The sequence below is a fragment of the Saccostrea echinata genome, unplaced genomic scaffold, assembly GCF_033153115.1.
Source record: "Saccostrea echinata isolate AGI-Se365-2 ecotype Australia unplaced genomic scaffold, CSIRO_AGI_Sech_v1 ptg000019l, whole genome shotgun sequence".
Classification (NCBI taxonomy): domain Eukaryota; kingdom Metazoa; phylum Mollusca; class Bivalvia; order Ostreida; family Ostreidae; genus Saccostrea; species Saccostrea echinata.
In genome coordinates, this window is record NW_026889768.1 from 2891126 (window position 1) to 2909126 (window position 18001).

Sequence of the window (18001 nt, forward strand, 5' to 3'; positions counted from 1 at the left end):
GCCCTGAATCAGAAACATAAATAATAAAACACCATGTTTTATTTATGTCTCTGATCAAATGATTAAGTAATACGTATGCCTAATTGTGTTCAATGTTTATTGATAGATAATTATCAGCTATAGTTAATTGAATTTGTTATCTACTTGTATTGTTAAATGCCATTGTATTTACAACTGACACAATGACATTTTATCTATAATAAGATTGATGATAATGTATTTATAGTATTTTTATAATTTTAATTGCTAGCTGTGATATACTTTCTGTATTTTTTTTTCTCGTTGTAAAAAAAAAACACATATATAACTAATATTTGTCAGTGTTGCACAGATAATTATATCCAGTAACATATTTACGATTTATTGAAGATCTAAATATTCTTATTACTGACAATAAATTAGAATGCTTAGAGTACAAAGTTCTCAATATTTTAATCCTGTGTTAATCTTATGTTCAGTTTTTCAATGAATTGAAGGCTTACCTAAAAACAGTATATTGTTGAAATGATCTGTTTAGAACTTCTGGCTTCAATACTGTCAAAATTATATTTTAAATAAAAAAAAAAGATTCTATCTCAAGCTGAAAAGTTAAGAGAAACCTTTGCCTGCAGATATAGCATGTAATTTATTAAAACAATTAGTTTGGGTTTAAGACTTGATATAAAGACCCCAAAGTATGTTGTTTTTGTAATGTTAAAACTCAATAAATGGAAGGGGAGATCGATCAGCTTATAATTATAGATGCCAGCCAGTTGTAAAATTCAGCTAAAGATTACTCAACTTTTTGTTAAAAAATTCTCTTTGATCTAATTTGAAAGGCTATGTAATGTGCAATTGAACAGATATTGATTTTAGACATGCTTTGCATGCTTCAGTAAGCTTTAATTTTACAAGGAATAAAACTGCCTTGCATTAAAGCTGTTTTATTAAAGACAGTCTATTGAATCTATAACAAATAAGCTAAATAGTATGAGACTCAGAGAGAAAATGCTAGCAAATGAAATTTCAGACATGGGGAATATTAGATATTTCACTTCTCTTTCTCTCTCTCTTATTTCATTCCAATATTAATATATGTTCCCTGTGATGGATGGGTCAAGCAGTTCCCTCAATTCTGGTTTACTGTATTTTTGAACTTTTATATTCAGGGGCATTTGACAAATTGGTGAATTTAGAACATTTATTTGCAGAGGACACCAAATGTTTCAGCAACTGAACTTGATTGATATACTCATAAATTTATTATGGTCTCTTATTGTTAAATATGATCATTGATTTCACTATTTCACTATTTATTGATTAAGACTGTTTATTACAAAATGATAAGTCATATTTCTCTGTAAGTCATTAGTATATGTCTTCCATAATCTTGGTACATTAGCATACATTGTAAAGGTTTTGTTTTTTAAAAAATGTGTCAATTTATTAAGATATGACTGGAAATTATGATAATGAATCGATTGTCAAATAACTGACACTTGCTATTAAGCTTTTGATATTTATTTTATATATTGGTAACTAAATACACCTACAACATACATATAATTTATGGATGGATACTGTGTGTAAACATATAAAAACTGTACATAAATGTCTCTGTGGTCAGGTGAACAGGTAAAAAAAAATATATAGTGTCTGTGGCTATTTCCTGCTCAGATACAATTGTTGACCTAAAACAAAGTAAAAAGACACACTTGAGTGGTTTGAACAGCTGATGGGGGTCAACAGATACCTGGGGAATGCTAAGACTCTTTTATCAACTACATACCTTTTTTTATGTTTGTTTGTTTGCTAAGCTTGCTTACCATGTAAATGACACATTTGATTAAATCAGCACTATTGAACAAAGAAGGTGATCCATTTAGTGATGTCAGCTGAATGTTTTTATTTACAGAGAGACTGGAATTGTTAGTCCGTGAAGTGGATTACAGAGGGCTCGGAAGTCACACGAGGTCCTTCCACCAGCTGTGTCCTTAATCCAAAACAAAATGTAAAGACCATTAGGCAGTACCCAAATAAAGGTCTTTGTGTAGTGGCAGACAGGCCAAAATAATCTTTGGAAATCAAAACTCCTGGTTTTTAAATGTCTACAGAAGAATAAATGTGTCTAAGGATATCTTTACTTGTGTCAAATTCACATCTATTGATGGACTATTCCAAGCAAGGAACATTCACATTGCCGGGACAGACCAAAAGCAGCCCACTCATGGAAAAAGGGGAAAGCTCAAATCACTGTAGAGAAGATTATCAAGAGAGAGATTCACTTTTATGTTGAAGATAATAAAAGCAAAATTAAATCCTGAAACATTTGAAGGAGGGATTTAGTGTTCTTATCAGGGATAGGGTATTAAAAAATGTGTTAGTTATATTGAAAATCGTTTTCCTTGGCTTTGCTACTAATATCTTTGTTTATGGGGTATGGCTAGCAGTGGCAATGAGGTAAACAGAAGCATAGCGTGGAACCCTGACAAACGGACTGCCCCACAACCTCCACGGAGTAATTCAGGCATTGCCTCAGTGAGTGGTGCTTACAGTGGGGCCTCTTCAATAGGTGGTGCCTCCTTTCAGGAGACAAATAGTTCAAGAGCGGAAACATTACCGGAGAGTGCTAAAGGAAACCACACGCACTACAGGTCAAATTTTGTTGACAACCGCAGTTGGGTGCATAGCAGTCGTAATTTGCATAATTGTATAAACATGGATCAAAACAATGAAGAAAATGACAGTCGTTCGCCAGCCAGAGGCAATTATAATTCTAATTTACATGAATCAGTAGGACAAACTAGTGGTATTCCTAGCCAATCAAACTACACTGTGAACAGGGGGACTTCTTCAGCAGAGAGACGTGAAGTCGTAGCAGAGGTGAATGAAACTGACCCCACAGTACGCACAGATACATCACAGCAGTCAACCAACAATGAAAACATGGCCCCAGGACATTCTATACAAACCCAGGACATAGATGTAGGAGTCATTGCAGCACAACAAGAGATGCGTCACGAGCCATTACCCGATCTTCTACACTCTCATGTTATTCCCTCCCACAATTCTTCCTCTCCCAGGCAGGGAGGGCAGTCCCACCCTGGGGTTCATGACCCGCGGGGATACAGTCACTACCCCCAACACCGCCATCACTCACGGCACCACCACAGGTCGGGGCATCGCTCACATCACGGTAGACGGAGGCACAGGTCTCGTAGTTCCTCCTCTGTGGAACCTGAGCCCTGTAAGGAAGGATGCCTCTCGTGTTTGGCTGCCACCACTTCATTCCGATGGATTCTCGTCATTTTGTCATTGTTAGGTGTTTGTTGTGTTGTGACTGGAATTGTACTTGCAGCACTCCATGCCACTGGGAATAGCTTTCTCTTCCTCGCAATAATGTTTATAGGTAAGAATTATGTATAATTTTCATACTAAATTTCAACTAAGCAATTTAAATCGGTAAGAAACAGGCTATTCAACATGTTCAAAAGAAATTTCATAATTTAAGTTCAATACTGGAGAAAGCGATGGAATGTTACCATGTACATGTAGTTCTGTGAAAGCAATGACAATAGGTACATACGGTTTGTTCATATGGCAAAATATACAAAACAGCATGGCAGAATATAAACTTAAACATTCACTACAGGGGGTAATTACATTACACATTTATCTCTTATCTTAAATGTTATTCACAACCTGGGGGCCCCTTTTAATAAAGAGTTGTAGAAAGTCTGTGTGTAGAATTGTCCATTTCCTGGGCGCAGATCGACAGTGTCTTTAATTGTGACAGCGTTATAAAAAACCACCACCACATTCATTCGCTTACGTCAATATTTGTTCATGCATTATTAAATAAATCCAGGAGCAAGTTCAATGCAATTTATACATTGAGGTTGTTGAGTAAATTGGGCTGAGTTCTGATACATGAAGTTGTCCTGATGTTTATGTACAGGTACTATTTACCTGTGTATTTGATTTTTTCAGTTTTAGCAGAGACACACATATTTATTTATAGTGCTTATTTCAATAGTTGTCTCTTAGGAAGATAAATTTATTGTTACTCTGTAGTTCCTACCATTACGTGACAAGGCTCATTTTAAGTCATTTATCACCTGAATCTGTCAACAAACTTCTACTTCCTTAAAATCCAAGTTCTCTCTGTTTGACAAGCATATTCCTTACACATTTTGGGGAAACAGTAGCTTTGTCTATTGTGCTAAGAGTAATTAGGATCAAAGAGGATTGATCTCCAGTGGAAAAAAATGAAATTTGACTTTACACAATAACACAAAAAGTTGCAATTAATAACATGATTAAGATAATACATGATGGAATTAGTTACACACATGATAAAAAGTTATTACAGTTTTAACATGTTAAAGTAAAATTTACTTTTTCTTTGTTCAGTGAAGTAATCTGTTTTAAGATGTGCATTAGGTAATATAGCTAATGGATTAGGCCTTTTGTAATCCTTGTTTTTTGCCCTTGGTCCTATTTTTACGACTGTTCTCTTTAACTGGTCTACACCTGGGGGACATTTGCTTGTCTTTCTGTATTCAGGGTATCATTTCACACAGGTAAAATGGTTTTTGGTGTGGTCTCAAGGTTATTGTGGAGCAGGATTTCTCTGAGGGGTGTCATGTTATTTTCAAACCCTGAACATGAAAAAGAGATCTGCAGATAAAATTATACCTAAAAGATCCTTATGATTAAAGTTTTTACAGTTCAATATATATTTAATTTGCATGTTATATGCAGCCCCAAATTATGGTCTTGATATACATAATTTTGAGGTATGTCAATTTATTCTTGATTTCAAACAACAGTAAATCATGTTAATTATTCTGTTTTATATGTCATCAAAAGATTCTAAAAAAGAACTAGTGATGTCATTTGAACCCATGGATAAATACTGGCTTTGTTAAACCATAGATGTTTTGATCAGGCTATTAACATGATTAAAACAACAGTTTGATTTGTGATATTCTTTGTCATGTTAGATTGATTTATGTTTCTTTTTTAAGTTGTCATTGGTTTCTTTTTTATTTGTAGTGTATAGTTCCAGAGTATATAATTAATGGTCCCCATAGTTTAGGTACAAACTGTGAAGTTGTTAAGGAGATTACTTGTGTGTCTTAAACTCTTGTATAATAACCAGGCAGTGCTACAAATGAGCAACCGAACTGATAATGAACACTTATAACAGTGTAGAAACTGAAATACTATAAAGCACCCATGTCAAATCATTAATCAGGTTTATTACTATAGGAAACAGACTGAACTGAAAAATTATTATTTATTTCAGTATATCTACTTATATTTAGTTCATGAATTAAGGTATTGTTTAATATATATCTACATGTAAAAAAATTTTCAAGTAGCAGGATATTGATAGTTAACCTCAGAGAGTAATCTGTCATCTTAAATTCAATAAATATAATGTCATTATTCTGATAATGCACAGCCTGTTACACCTGGAAGTGCAAATTAATCCATCTTAATATATTTATAGTCATTAATCACATCAATTATGAACTGAAGACATTTGTTTAATTTGCTGTTCTGTTCAGTGTTTTTAATTGTACATGCATTAAATTTATAACCAAGGTACATTTGTACTTGTCTAGACTGAACAGTGTTATATACATGTATAAATAGTGCTATTGCATGTACTGAATTCTGGACAAGCAGAAAAAGTGCAATCACCCCCCTCCCCCCCCCCCCTGCACACACACATATGGTACATACCAAATGAGGTGGGGATTAGGCAGCCCTATACTTTTTACGTTATCAAAGATTCCACATCAGTATGCATGAAATCCCCATAGTAATGCATCGAGCATACAGGCACATTGAACAATATATATTATACACATTGCATCTGGATTAATTATAAGGTAATGGCACTATCAATGTTTCCAAAGCAAGCAGAATACATCAATTTAATTTATTTTATTTTCATTATATTTTAATGTATATGGAATTACAGTCACACTCCAAAAAAAACTGTAGGTAATCATAAAACCATAAATCATTTATGTTTTTGGTTGTCATGGAATTGTTGTGATTAAACAGGTCTGGGTGTCCTGTTGGTTGTTGTGGTAGCAGTTGGATGGAAATGCACACCCAGAGGTCATGAACCCCTCCATGCTTTGTTTGGCCTTGGAGACTTTAGACACCAACAGGACCGGAGGTCAAGGTCACGTCGTCATGGACGGTCTTCGAGAACAAGAGAGCATCAGTGGTATGGAGGTAAGATCAGCTGGAAAATATTTATAAACGCTGCATCTTATATGACATGCATAACATATAAAGATATGCCTACAACTTCAACTTTATTATCTATGAATTTATTAAGTGAAGAATTACTGTCATTTCATTTTGTACACCTGCAAATTATGATGTTCCTATAGGGATGATGTATCCAGAGTTTCAGTACAGACGTCCCCCTCCCTCCTACAATGCCTCCATGCAGGATTTCCAACATCAGCTGGCCCTAGCACAGAGCCAAAGGGAGAGGTTTCATGCCACAGAGGAGCTCCCTGCAGAGGACTACAGTCTCCCTAGCTCTCCCCCTCCCTCCTATAGGTCTCGAGCCAGCACGGCCAGGACAGGAATACAGATCACGTTCCCTCCCACCCAGGGAGACAACTCAAGACCCCCCACCTACAGATCACATGCAAGCACTCAAGGGCATGCAGCTCATCAAAGACCATCTTTACCAGATGACTACATACAGCATGGTAGTGATGTGGCTTTTACAGGACAGTATAACTCACAGCAACATTCACGAAACAGTAGTGCAGGAAATTTCCGTATACATTCCAGAAATAACAGTTCCACAGACAGAAATGTGGTATCTACAGTGGTGGAGCCACAAGGTGGTGGTGCTGTGGCTGTGAGTGTTAGTGTGGTGCAAAGTTCATCTCAGGATCAACTTTTGGACAGTGCTGTAGAACAGACACTTCAGACATTGGATGCTGTGACAGGGGAAGATAACCCTGCACAAGAAACATCAGATGACGAGTATCCAATGGAGACTCCGTTATGATGACAGAGACACTGTAGATTTTAATGTGATTCCAGGAGTGAATGGTGTGATTCGTTAGCTAGTGGCAATAATTTTAATCAAACAAGCAATATATTTTAGTAAAAAGAATTATTTTTTAACCATTCCATATGAAAAAAATTCCAGAAACTTTTTATATTATTACTGTGTTGTGTTGTTGTGTTGTGGAATTACCTTTTATACCAGAAGTATTTTAAGTTATTTATAAAATTTTTAACTGTACAATATTTTTTTCTGGGCATTTTTATTATATCTAGTGAAGAGTTCCTGTATTATCAGAAAGTTAAATTGATGTCTTATTCAAAGTGTATTAAGTGGTTCCTCTGTTTTTTTTTTCTTTTAAGTAACTATGTGCAATCAATATTTCATGATAAGAAATATATTCTTTTATTACATTTTCATCAGTGAATAATGTTTATCTGTTTATTAGAATTAATATTTCCACACTTTTTGAAAATAACAACAAAAACACTTAAATGTCTAATGCATAGTATCACATGGCAGCAAAAGTTCAGAAAATCCCCAACATTTTCTGTTTCAAGTTATTTAGTAAGACACCATTTTTTTTAAATTCTTTTTTTTTTTTTTTTTTTTTGTATTTTCAGTTATACTTTGTACTCATGAGAATATGAAAAAAAATCCTGTCCAAATTGTGTAATAAATTCCATATTTAAACCACAAAAAATTGAATATTCTTTATTTCTAAGTGCACATGTTGTATTGAAATAGAACATTCTCTTTTCCATAGCATGCAAGATGGATAACTCTTGTAATTGAAGCTGAAATTTTTATGATATTAGAATTTTCACAATGTATGCATCTTTTTAACTTCAAAAGATTGAGACTTACACAGAAGTTATTATGTATCAGTGCCAAATATTTGTAAATATTCTTGCCTCATACTTTGTCCATAGAATAGAGGGATATTTCCTCTTGATGTTGTTTTCACATTGACATTTTTGTGAGTTGTATATCTAGGTAAGTAGCAGCAGTAGGTCTGTGTATATATATTATTTCTCATTAGTCAGTAACATTCTAATCAGAATTTACTGACAAAGTCCAATCATGCAATAATGAAATTTCTCATACATGTACCATGTATATTTTAGTAATAATTTTGTAGCGATTTTTTGCTTGCTTTTTGTATACATGTAGATCTGGCAAGTCACTACATAGGTAATATACAAATAAACTGAAAAAAGAACAAATATTAGGACTCGTATCCAAAAAGTAGTGATAGAGGATTTTTACAAATGTACTTACTATTGTTCCATTTTTGAGCACTTTTCATTTTCTGTTGATAAGATTTCAGTGAAAAATTCATAATTTTTTAATAATCATCAGTAAGAGCAGCCTTCTTTGGTAACAAATAGCAGGTAGATCACTCTGTGTTTAAAATCATTGTAACATTCATGATATTGGCTTAACACCAGTGAACATTTGTAGAAGTGGGACAAACCATCTGTGATGATTTGTAAAACCATATCACTTTATGCAATAATTTCACTTTATTTGCTTTTTATGCAAGAAATAATGAATGATTTGTACAGAAATTATTCTTTAAGTCATTTTCAGTGCAGTCTTCATTCACTTTATTTAGATATGTAATTGTACTATACCAAATCACCACAAACACTTGGACTAGTCATCAAATTTTAAAATCTAAGCATAGAAATGCACATCTTGATATTATGTAAATAAGAAACTAGGAAAAGATTGGTTATATTTAGAAACAAATGTAGCATCCCCCCCCCCCCAAAAAAAAAATCTGCGCACAGAAATGGGTAGCTTTATATGCAGTTAATAACTCGACCATCTTACTCACACCAGACAGAGACTTTATGAGATGTATTCTTTAACATTAATAAACATTTAATCTAGATTAGACCTTCACTTAAAATGAGCTATAATATAAGGTTGTCAAAATTTCGAATTTTCTTTTTCTCATACAAATATCTAATTTTATTTATCTGTTTGAAAAGGGGTGGGGAGGGTGTTTGTGAAATTGGTTTTCTACTGATGGTTAGTTTTGTTTTCTTTTTTGAAAAAACAATTTATATTTTAGCAACATCTCTTATAATTGTAAACAGTTTTTGATATGAAAGTTGAAGAGGGGGGATTATTTCTACCTTAATTTCGAAGGCAGAGTCAACATACCTATAACACGTATACTTTTATTTCCATAGTATGCGTTCTCTGGGTGCTGAATATTCCACCCAAACATCAGTTTTAACTCTTTCCCCGCCAATAAATGTTTTTGCATATATCCATATCAATTGTAAGCATCCCCTGTCAACCGGTCACACTCGCCATGTGCTCCTTATGATTGGAAAAATGGAAAATCCGTAGACATTTCAATGTAAAAAATAATGGTCCAACAATATAATTGTATGAAAAAGTCAGCATTTGACTTGGTGATAAATTGTATATGCTAACAAAGACATTGTGTCGACTTTAGAATTTGCGAAATGTTGACTTTAAACAAGACTGTTGATATCCTTGTATCATCACCTTATTTGTCAATAGCATGCCTTTTATGAAATTGTTGTACTTAGAACATTTTCTTGCATATATTGAATCAACTGGAAGAAATAAACTCCATATGCAGGTGATAAGAGTATATTGCTACATAAATAAGGGGGGTTGATGATAGAAAAGCTGAAGTCTTCACATTTATCATAAAGTTTTGTTGTTAATTTGCCATTTTAATGTCTTTCTCTAGTAAAATATAAGAAACAGATGTATCAGACTCTGTGGTATCTTTTATTTTAAGTTCAAAGATATATATCCAATTGATACAGAAAATTTGGTGACCTCTGGTTACTGTATTGATAAAACACTTTAAGTGACACTGGTCTCCTTATTGGTAATAAATTTCGGTCTGTATAATGACATAAATTATAGGTGTCTTATGGAAGACGGGTGTATATATTGATTTAAACCATTATGACTTCCAATCTTCATAAAGATATAATATAACACCAACCATGAACTCTTTGTCTCGATAATGATAGAAACATCAAATGACATCTCGTATTCCTACAGAAACTGACCATAAACTGAGAATAGATCTCGAAATTTTTCATACCTTGTGATTGGTCAACTACAAAATTACTTCGTTAAAATCATACTGATTCTACACAAAAGTACTCTGAGGTTGATATTAAAAGGATGCGGGAGTTCCTCGTTGACAAAATATATAGTCAGGGAAGTTGACAGTGGAAAAGCTTAATAAGTCATTCCGTTTGTCATATAATTTTTTTTTGAAGATGGCAATACTCGTCTATAGTCAGTAAAACATCCAAATATGAAACAGATGTGTCGGACTCTGTGATGTCTTTTATTCTGAGCTCAATTGAATATATCAAGTAGACATATAAATGAAAATGACTATTGTTAATTGATAACACGTCGCCGATATATAAAATCTTAAGGTCGAGTTGAAAGCCACTGTGACAGGAAGTGTTTTCTTCTTATGTTGAAGGTTTTTTTTTCAATAAATTCTGTTTCTTAAGAATATAACAACGGTTTGGTTAATTATGGGACACAGTCGGTGCCCTTCGAAATCCAAACAGATTGTTGGAAGGCTTGCTGATCTCAAAGACTACATTGTCACAGAGGAACTCAAGCATCCTTTAAATATCAATCTCGGAGCACTTAATGGAAACGATTTTTGTAGATGACCAATCACAAGAAATATATGAAAATTTCCGATTCCATTTTTATTGAGGAAGCAGTTGTCTATGATACCAAAAACCTAGTCTTTGTCTCAACTAATGGTTGTATAAAGAGTTTTGAAAAGTCATGTGTTTTGATGATACTGACTTTGGAAAAATAATCGTGATTTGAAATTTTTAAAAAGTTCTTTGGAGTTTCTGCGAATTCATAAGTGTTGGTATAATGTAGACCACCTAATGTTTTTCATCGATATGTAGCCACAGGATGAAACTCTGCCATTCAGTTAACTGAAAGGTGACTGAAAGATTACTGAATGGTGACTGAATGGCAAAGCTATGCCATTTAGTGACCTTTCCAGACCTTTCAGTGACCATTCAGTTGACTGAATGAATCATCCTAAAGGAGACCAGGAGTTCACCTAATGTATAATATCAACACGGAGACCAAAGGTCACCCAATGTGGCATATCAACACAAAGACCAGAGTCCAGAGGTCACCCTATGTGGTATAACAATAAACCAAAAAACAATAAATGAGTATATCAATACCAAGACAATATAAAGTCACTTGATGTTGTATATCAAAATGGAGACCAAAGGTCACTTAATGTTGTATATCAATATGGAGACCAGAGGTCACTTAATGTTGTATATCAATATGGAGACCAGAGGTCACTTAATGTTGTATATCAATATGGAGGCCAGAGGTCACTTAATGTTGTATATCAATATGGAGACCAGAGGTCACCTAATGTTGTATATCAATATGGAGATCAGAGGTCACCTAATGTTGTATATCAATATGGAGACTAGGGAGCACTTTATGTTGTATATCAATATCGAGACCAGAGGTCACCTAATGTTGTTTATCAATATGGAGACCAGAGGTCACTTAATGTTGTATATCAATATGGAGACCAGAGGTCACTTAATGTTGTATATCAATATGGAGACCAGGGGTCACTTAATGTTGTATATCAATATGGAGACCAGAGGTCACCTAATGTTGTATATCAATATGGAGACCAGAGGTTACCTAATGTTGTATATCAATATCAAGACCAGAGGTTACCTAATGTTGTATATCAATATGGAGACTAGAGGTCGTCTTATGTTGTATGTCCATACGGAGACCAGAGGTCACCTTATGTTGTATATCAATACGGATATATACCAGGGGTTGCCAAGAGTGGTGTATCAATACAGAGACTGTGTACATTTCACCTAATTCAGAATTCAGCTTTTGTAGGAGACCAGATGTCACTTTGTGTGATATATCAAAACAGAGACCGGAGGTCATCTAGTGAATTGTATCTATATGGAGACCAGAGGTCACCTAATGTAGTACATCTAACACCAAGCTTCATGATACACGTGATGACTTTAACTTTTCAATCGTAAACTTCCCTTACATATGCAGCAATATACCCTTATCACCTGCATATGGGGTGTATATCTCTCAGTTGATTCGATATGCAAGAGCATGCTCTACGTATGAACAATTTCTAAAACGAGGTAAGTTACTGACAAACAAGTTGACGAAACAAGAATATCAACAGTCTCGTTTAAAGTCATCATTTCTTGAGTTCTATGACCTTGTCCGTAAATACAATCTATCATTAAGTCATATGTTGACTGACGTTTTTCATACTAATTGTTACGCCATTATTTACACACTGAATTGTCGACGGATTTTACCGTTATTTACCGATCATGACAAGGAGCACACGGCGTGTGTGACCGGTCGGCAGGGGATGCTCACTCCTCCATGGCACCAGATCCCACCCTTTTTTTTTTGGAGGTCAGTGTTTGCCCTGCTCCCGATTTGTATTGTTGTAATGGACTTTGAGCTTGAATACTGTTCGTTATCTCCATATTTTCATATAAATGCTGAGACAAGAAGTCACTTAATGTGGTATATCAATACGGAGACCAGAGGAATACAATGTGGTACAAAAATACAGAGACCAGGGGTTACCTAGAGTTGTATATCAATACGATGAGTATATGTAACCTTAACCAGATGACCGGAGGTCGCCTAGGGAGATGTCAATACGAAGACTGGCATAACGAAGACGAAGTATTGTGGTATATCAATACAGAGACCAGAGGTCACCTAATTAGAAGTCAGTCTTTTAAATAGACCAGAGGTCACCTAATGTGATATGTAAATAGGGAGACCAAAGGTAACCTTGTTATTGTATTAATACGGAGGCCGAGATCACCTAATACGGTATATCAAGATGGGTCCAAAGGTAACCTCATATGATTGATTGTTGTAGGTCAATTTCGAGAATTTTTCATTCATATGAGACTTCACCATATACCACTGAGACTCACCACATACCACTGAGACTCACCACATACCACTGAGACTCACCATATACCACTTAGACTCACCATACATGTATACCACTGAGATTCACCACATACCACTGAGACTTCACCATATACCACTGAGACTCACCATATACCACTGAGACTCACCATATACCACTGAGACTCACCACATACCACTGAGACTCACCGTATACCACTGAGACTCACAGTATACCACTGAGACTCACAGTATACCACTGAGACTCACCATATACCACTGAAAGGCTTCAAATGTAGACCTTTGCTCGGCAGTCAGGACCATTCAGCAGTGAGAATTCTTTATTGTGCCTACACCAACTGTTATATTATATTAATAAAGGAACAAGGCCCGAAGACCATAAACTGAGAAAATCTAAAATTACTTTCACTCATTAATGATGTGGTAAATGACAAAATGTAAATCATATTTTTGTTTGAATATCATTTGAAAAATCTTTGTTAAATAAAAATGAAAATATTCAAAAATTTTGACATAAGTTTATTCTCAGTGTGTGGTTTTGAAGACTATGGTTTCAGTTTTGATATAATATATTAGGTGACCTCAGGTCTCTATATTGATACAGTTCAAATAGTGTATTACATGTATTACAACACGAAAGGACGAACTATTATCCTTCTACAGGTTAAACCGGATGATTTGGGGAAAAATCAGCTTGCGCATGCACCAAAAATGCTTGAGAGGTCTTAACAAAACAATCCACCCTTAGGAAAATGCACCCTCGCCGAAACTTACCCACCACCGGGACAATTCGCTACATTCACAAATGCAAAGTTCAGTCTAAAGATGGCAACAATATTGAATACCGTAGATAAAGCTCCAGATTTACACATGTATGATAATAGGACTTGTAGCTGAAATATTTCTACTATAGTTATGTATATGTGTATGTTAAAGTATGACAGAAATATTTATATCCACCAATTGAGATGGAGAATTCCTATGGTACAAGCAATTATAGAGGATGAAGAATGATTGGGGTCATTTGTTGTTTTGGGGGGTATTTGTCCTAAATCTTGTTGATCTTCTAAAATTTTCAAATTTAGTATAATACGAAAAACCCTCTTTTAATTCTGAGGTTAATGATCAAGGCTACTTTACAATAATAGATACCTAGAACAACTTTTAATGTTAAGGCTGTGCTATTTTTATGTGCCCCCTTATCGAAGATTCGGGGGTATATAGTTTTTGCCCTGTCCGTCCGTCTGTCTGTCTGTCTGTTTGTCCCCAAAAACTTTAACATTGCCCATAACTTTTGATTGGTTGAAGCTATGGCTTTCATATTTCACATGCGTATTCCTTGTGACATGACCTTTCTTTGGGTACCACCATATTTGACCTTGACCTTGGAGTTTGACCCAGTTTTGCAAAATTTTACCCAACTTTAACCTTGGCCATAACTTTTGAACAATTGGTGCTAAGGCTTACATACTTTACATGTGTAATTCTTGTGACAAGACCTTTCTTTGGATACCAACAACTTTGACCCTTTGACCTTGACCTTAAAGTTTGACCTACTTTTGAAAAACTTTAACATTGGCCATAACTTTTGAACAGTTGGTGCTAAGGCTTTTATACTTCACATATGTAATCCTTGTGACAAGACCTTTCTTTGGATACCAACAACTTTGTCCCTTTGACCTTGACCTTGGAGATTGACCCACTTTTGAAAAACTTAAACCTAGGTCATAACTTTTGAACGATTGGTGCTTCAGCTTTCATATTTCACCAGTATATTTCTTGTGAGGCCTTTCCTTAGGCACCATTAATTATGAACATTTGACCTTGACTTTAACCTTTTCCATATCTATTCAATGGTTGCTGCTAGGGCTCTCATATTTCACAGGTATATTCCTCGAGACAAGACCTTATTTTGGGTACCAACATATTTGGTTTGCATTTGAGAAAGTTTACCCTTTGCTATAAGTTGCCATACGGGGGCATCAGCGTTTCATAAACACATCTTGTTATTTATTATTACTGCTTAATTTTCACATCATGATAAAAAAAAATTGCATGTTTCAAGATAAAAGAAATCAATTTTAAACATGTTTTCAAAACAATCTATAGGAATTGTTTCAGATTTCTGTCAGAAACACATGCATATGGTCCACGTATTGCAGTCCTTTTTTTTTTTAAGGGAAATACTGCACAAATATATCCATCCATACTAAAATACCTTGCTATTGATTTACGATGTGTACGACAGGAAACTTTACCATAGAATCGTGATATTGAAATCTTTACCTACATTAATATGACAAACAATAAAAACTTATCAAATAAACTGGTTCAGGGTCAGAAATGTGTTAAATTGAGTGTTTTCAGCGAAATACACAAATCTTATTTTCAAAAGTTATACTGAAAATTTACATACTGATACCACGTCATGTTCTATTATACGTCTCTGATTTTAAGAATACATCGACTTTTAAATAGATAGCTATTTTTCAACATCGACAACATCTGTTTTATAATAATTGTACACCATGCTCTTTTAATATTTATATGATCGATTGTGATCAAAAGTTTAAATAGCTGATTCTATCTAGATAAATTCATTACTGTGGGTTATATGATAGTCTATTGAGCTACACAACTTGTTGAATGGTATATCCAAAATCATTAAAATGATGAAATAAGAATTAAAACAGCTGCGACAAAACTTCGTGTGTAAGTTGATGTTTTACACATTTTAATATTTTAAATGGTAATATTTTAATCTTTTTAATGCAATTAGGTGCAGCTAATAATATAACATATTTAATTAAGAAAATATCTAAACCTTGATTAATGTGACTAACCTTTGTATTACAATGTAATTTTATTTTCTCTCCTCCTTCTTACAGTAACTATGTTGAACAAATTCACAACTAAACAAGTATTTGTCATATGTGTGCGAAGGAAACATAAGTTTATTTATATAATACTTTGTATTATCTTGGGAAAACTATTTTTAATCAAGCTGCAAATTAATGGACTTGGTTTTCAATCTTAATTATTGTAAACAAAGTCTACATTATATATAATCTCTTTACCTGAAGTATTCCTACACAAGACAGGACCCATCTATAATTGCACACCTTTATTGAGAATGTGTGGTTCAAAATAGGCAAAATATGCGCAGTTCCTTACTAATATTTTAAAATTGTCAGCTCAGTATGTTAATATTTATTTATTTATGTCGAGCATCTGCAAATGAGCACACATATATTTCAATTTTCAATTTATTTATTGACAACACCATCATACATTGGCATATAGTCAGGAATACAACGACAATAACATACATAAAATCAATAAAATTATTCCAGTAAGCATTTCAGTTATGTTGAAGTTTTTTCTTTTCTAATATCAAAGCACTTTTTCAGAAAGTTACATACTTTTCTAGCAATTTTAATACTTGGAGGGTTGATAATGTCAATAATAGGGTTTTCCTTCATGTAACATTGAGCATTAAATATATCACAATATTGTAATCTATACTGATCATAACTAGGACAATAAAGTATAAAATGTTCTTCATTTTCAATAAAAAGTTTACAAGCATGACATACACGTTTTTCTCTAGGAATAGGTGGCCTTGAGTATCTCCCCATTTCAATATGTAGTATATGAGCACTAATTCTTGGTTTTGTTATGATTGTTCTTTCAGATTTCTTCAATGGTAATTGTAGGTAGTTCTGTAATTTATATTCATTTAAAGAACAAGGTTCACTTGGGGCCTTTTTGGCCCTGTGAATTTCAGAAAAACTGAAACTGCTTGGTTTTAGTTGACAATGCATTAAATATTATTTAGACCTTTGATGACTGCGTATCTATCAAAAATGACGTAATTTTCTGGCTAGCCAATGCATTATGGCGTCATGAAATGCGTCATTTTCCTCATATCCTGAAAAATTCTACAAAAACAGCCAATTTTTAAAGCAAAGCTATTTTTCGATATTTAATATAAAGTGCAACCTCTGATCTAAAATATGCAACTATTAAATGAAAGAACTATTTCTGAGGATTACAAAACGTGTTTTATTTTTTAGATCAGAGATTGCGCTCATATTATTTCTCTTCTGTCAAAGTACTAAAGTATACTTGTTTTCCTTAAAATTCAAGAACATTGCAATTCCATGAAGCCTGTTTTCCAAGACCTTGGCTTTGAGGAGAAAGTTTTTAATAGGAAATGAAAGCACTAGGTCTCTACTTTATCTTCATGTTTAAACTGGAACATAAAGTGTTAGTCAATAAATTGGTACATCTACAGGGCCATTTTATGCATGAAGTGAACCTAGCTCTTTATTATATTACTATAAAAAGTTAATTTTCCAGAATCTGATTTAGAAATGTTCTTTAACTGTTCACAGATTTTGTTCCTATAGTGCTCCTCTAATTTATGTCTTAAAATTTTATGTGATATGCCCAATGAGGATAAAGACAATTTCTGTTGTAGAGTTTTCTTTGCCAAGATATTCTAGACCCCAATGTTTTATCTTCCTTAAATGCAGACACCACTAATTGGTCATGATGTTCATTCTCTGACTCTAAATTTTTCAATCTTGAATAAAATTTAAACATATTTTCATAACATGAATAAAATAGTGGGAATTGTCCCAACTCGTATAGAACAGCAATATTAGACGATTTTCTATGAACACCCAGAATGTCTTTAAATATCTGGAGTTGTATTTTTTCAAATGGGAAATGATCTGAGGATAATAAATCACATTTGTAGTCAGCAATCCAAATTTCAGAACCATAAGTTAAGATTGGAGTAATCATAGATCTATAAAGTTTTAATATTGTCTCAACAATTTATATTAGCTGGAAAATTAGTTTTTATAGCATTATAGGCCTTTCTAGCTCTTTCTGACAGCTATTCTGCTTAGAATTTCATTTTCC

At 33.9% G+C, this 18001-nt stretch overlaps 1 protein-coding gene across 1 annotated transcript; it reads left to right on the forward strand.

The window, feature by feature from the left end:
* Positions 1-1865: 1865 nt before the first annotated feature.
* Positions 1866-7394, forward strand: LOC133189570 (uncharacterized). Its single transcript, XM_061324945.1, has 3 exons — positions 1866-3388; positions 6061-6237; positions 6399-7394. The coding sequence occupies exons 1-3, from the start codon at positions 2419-2421 to the stop codon at positions 7034-7036; spliced, it is 1785 nt and encodes a 594-aa protein (XP_061180929.1). The 5' UTR covers positions 1866-2418; the 3' UTR covers positions 7037-7394.
* The last annotated feature ends 10607 nt before the right edge of the window (positions 7395-18001 follow it).

Bases quoted from the DNA above. Each gene is read 5' to 3' on its own strand.
- LOC133189570 (XM_061324945.1), top strand. From the start codon at position 2,419: ATGGCTAGCAGTGGCAATGAGGTAAACAGAAGCATAGCGTGGAACCCT. The intron at 3,389-6,060 runs GTAAGAATTATG...GTGATTAAACAG, and splicing joins CCTCGCAATAATGTTTATAG to GTCTGGGTGTCCTGTTGGTT. The intron at 6,238-6,398 runs GTAAGATCAGCT...ATGTTCCTATAG, and splicing joins AGAGCATCAGTGGTATGGAG to GGATGATGTATCCAGAGTTT.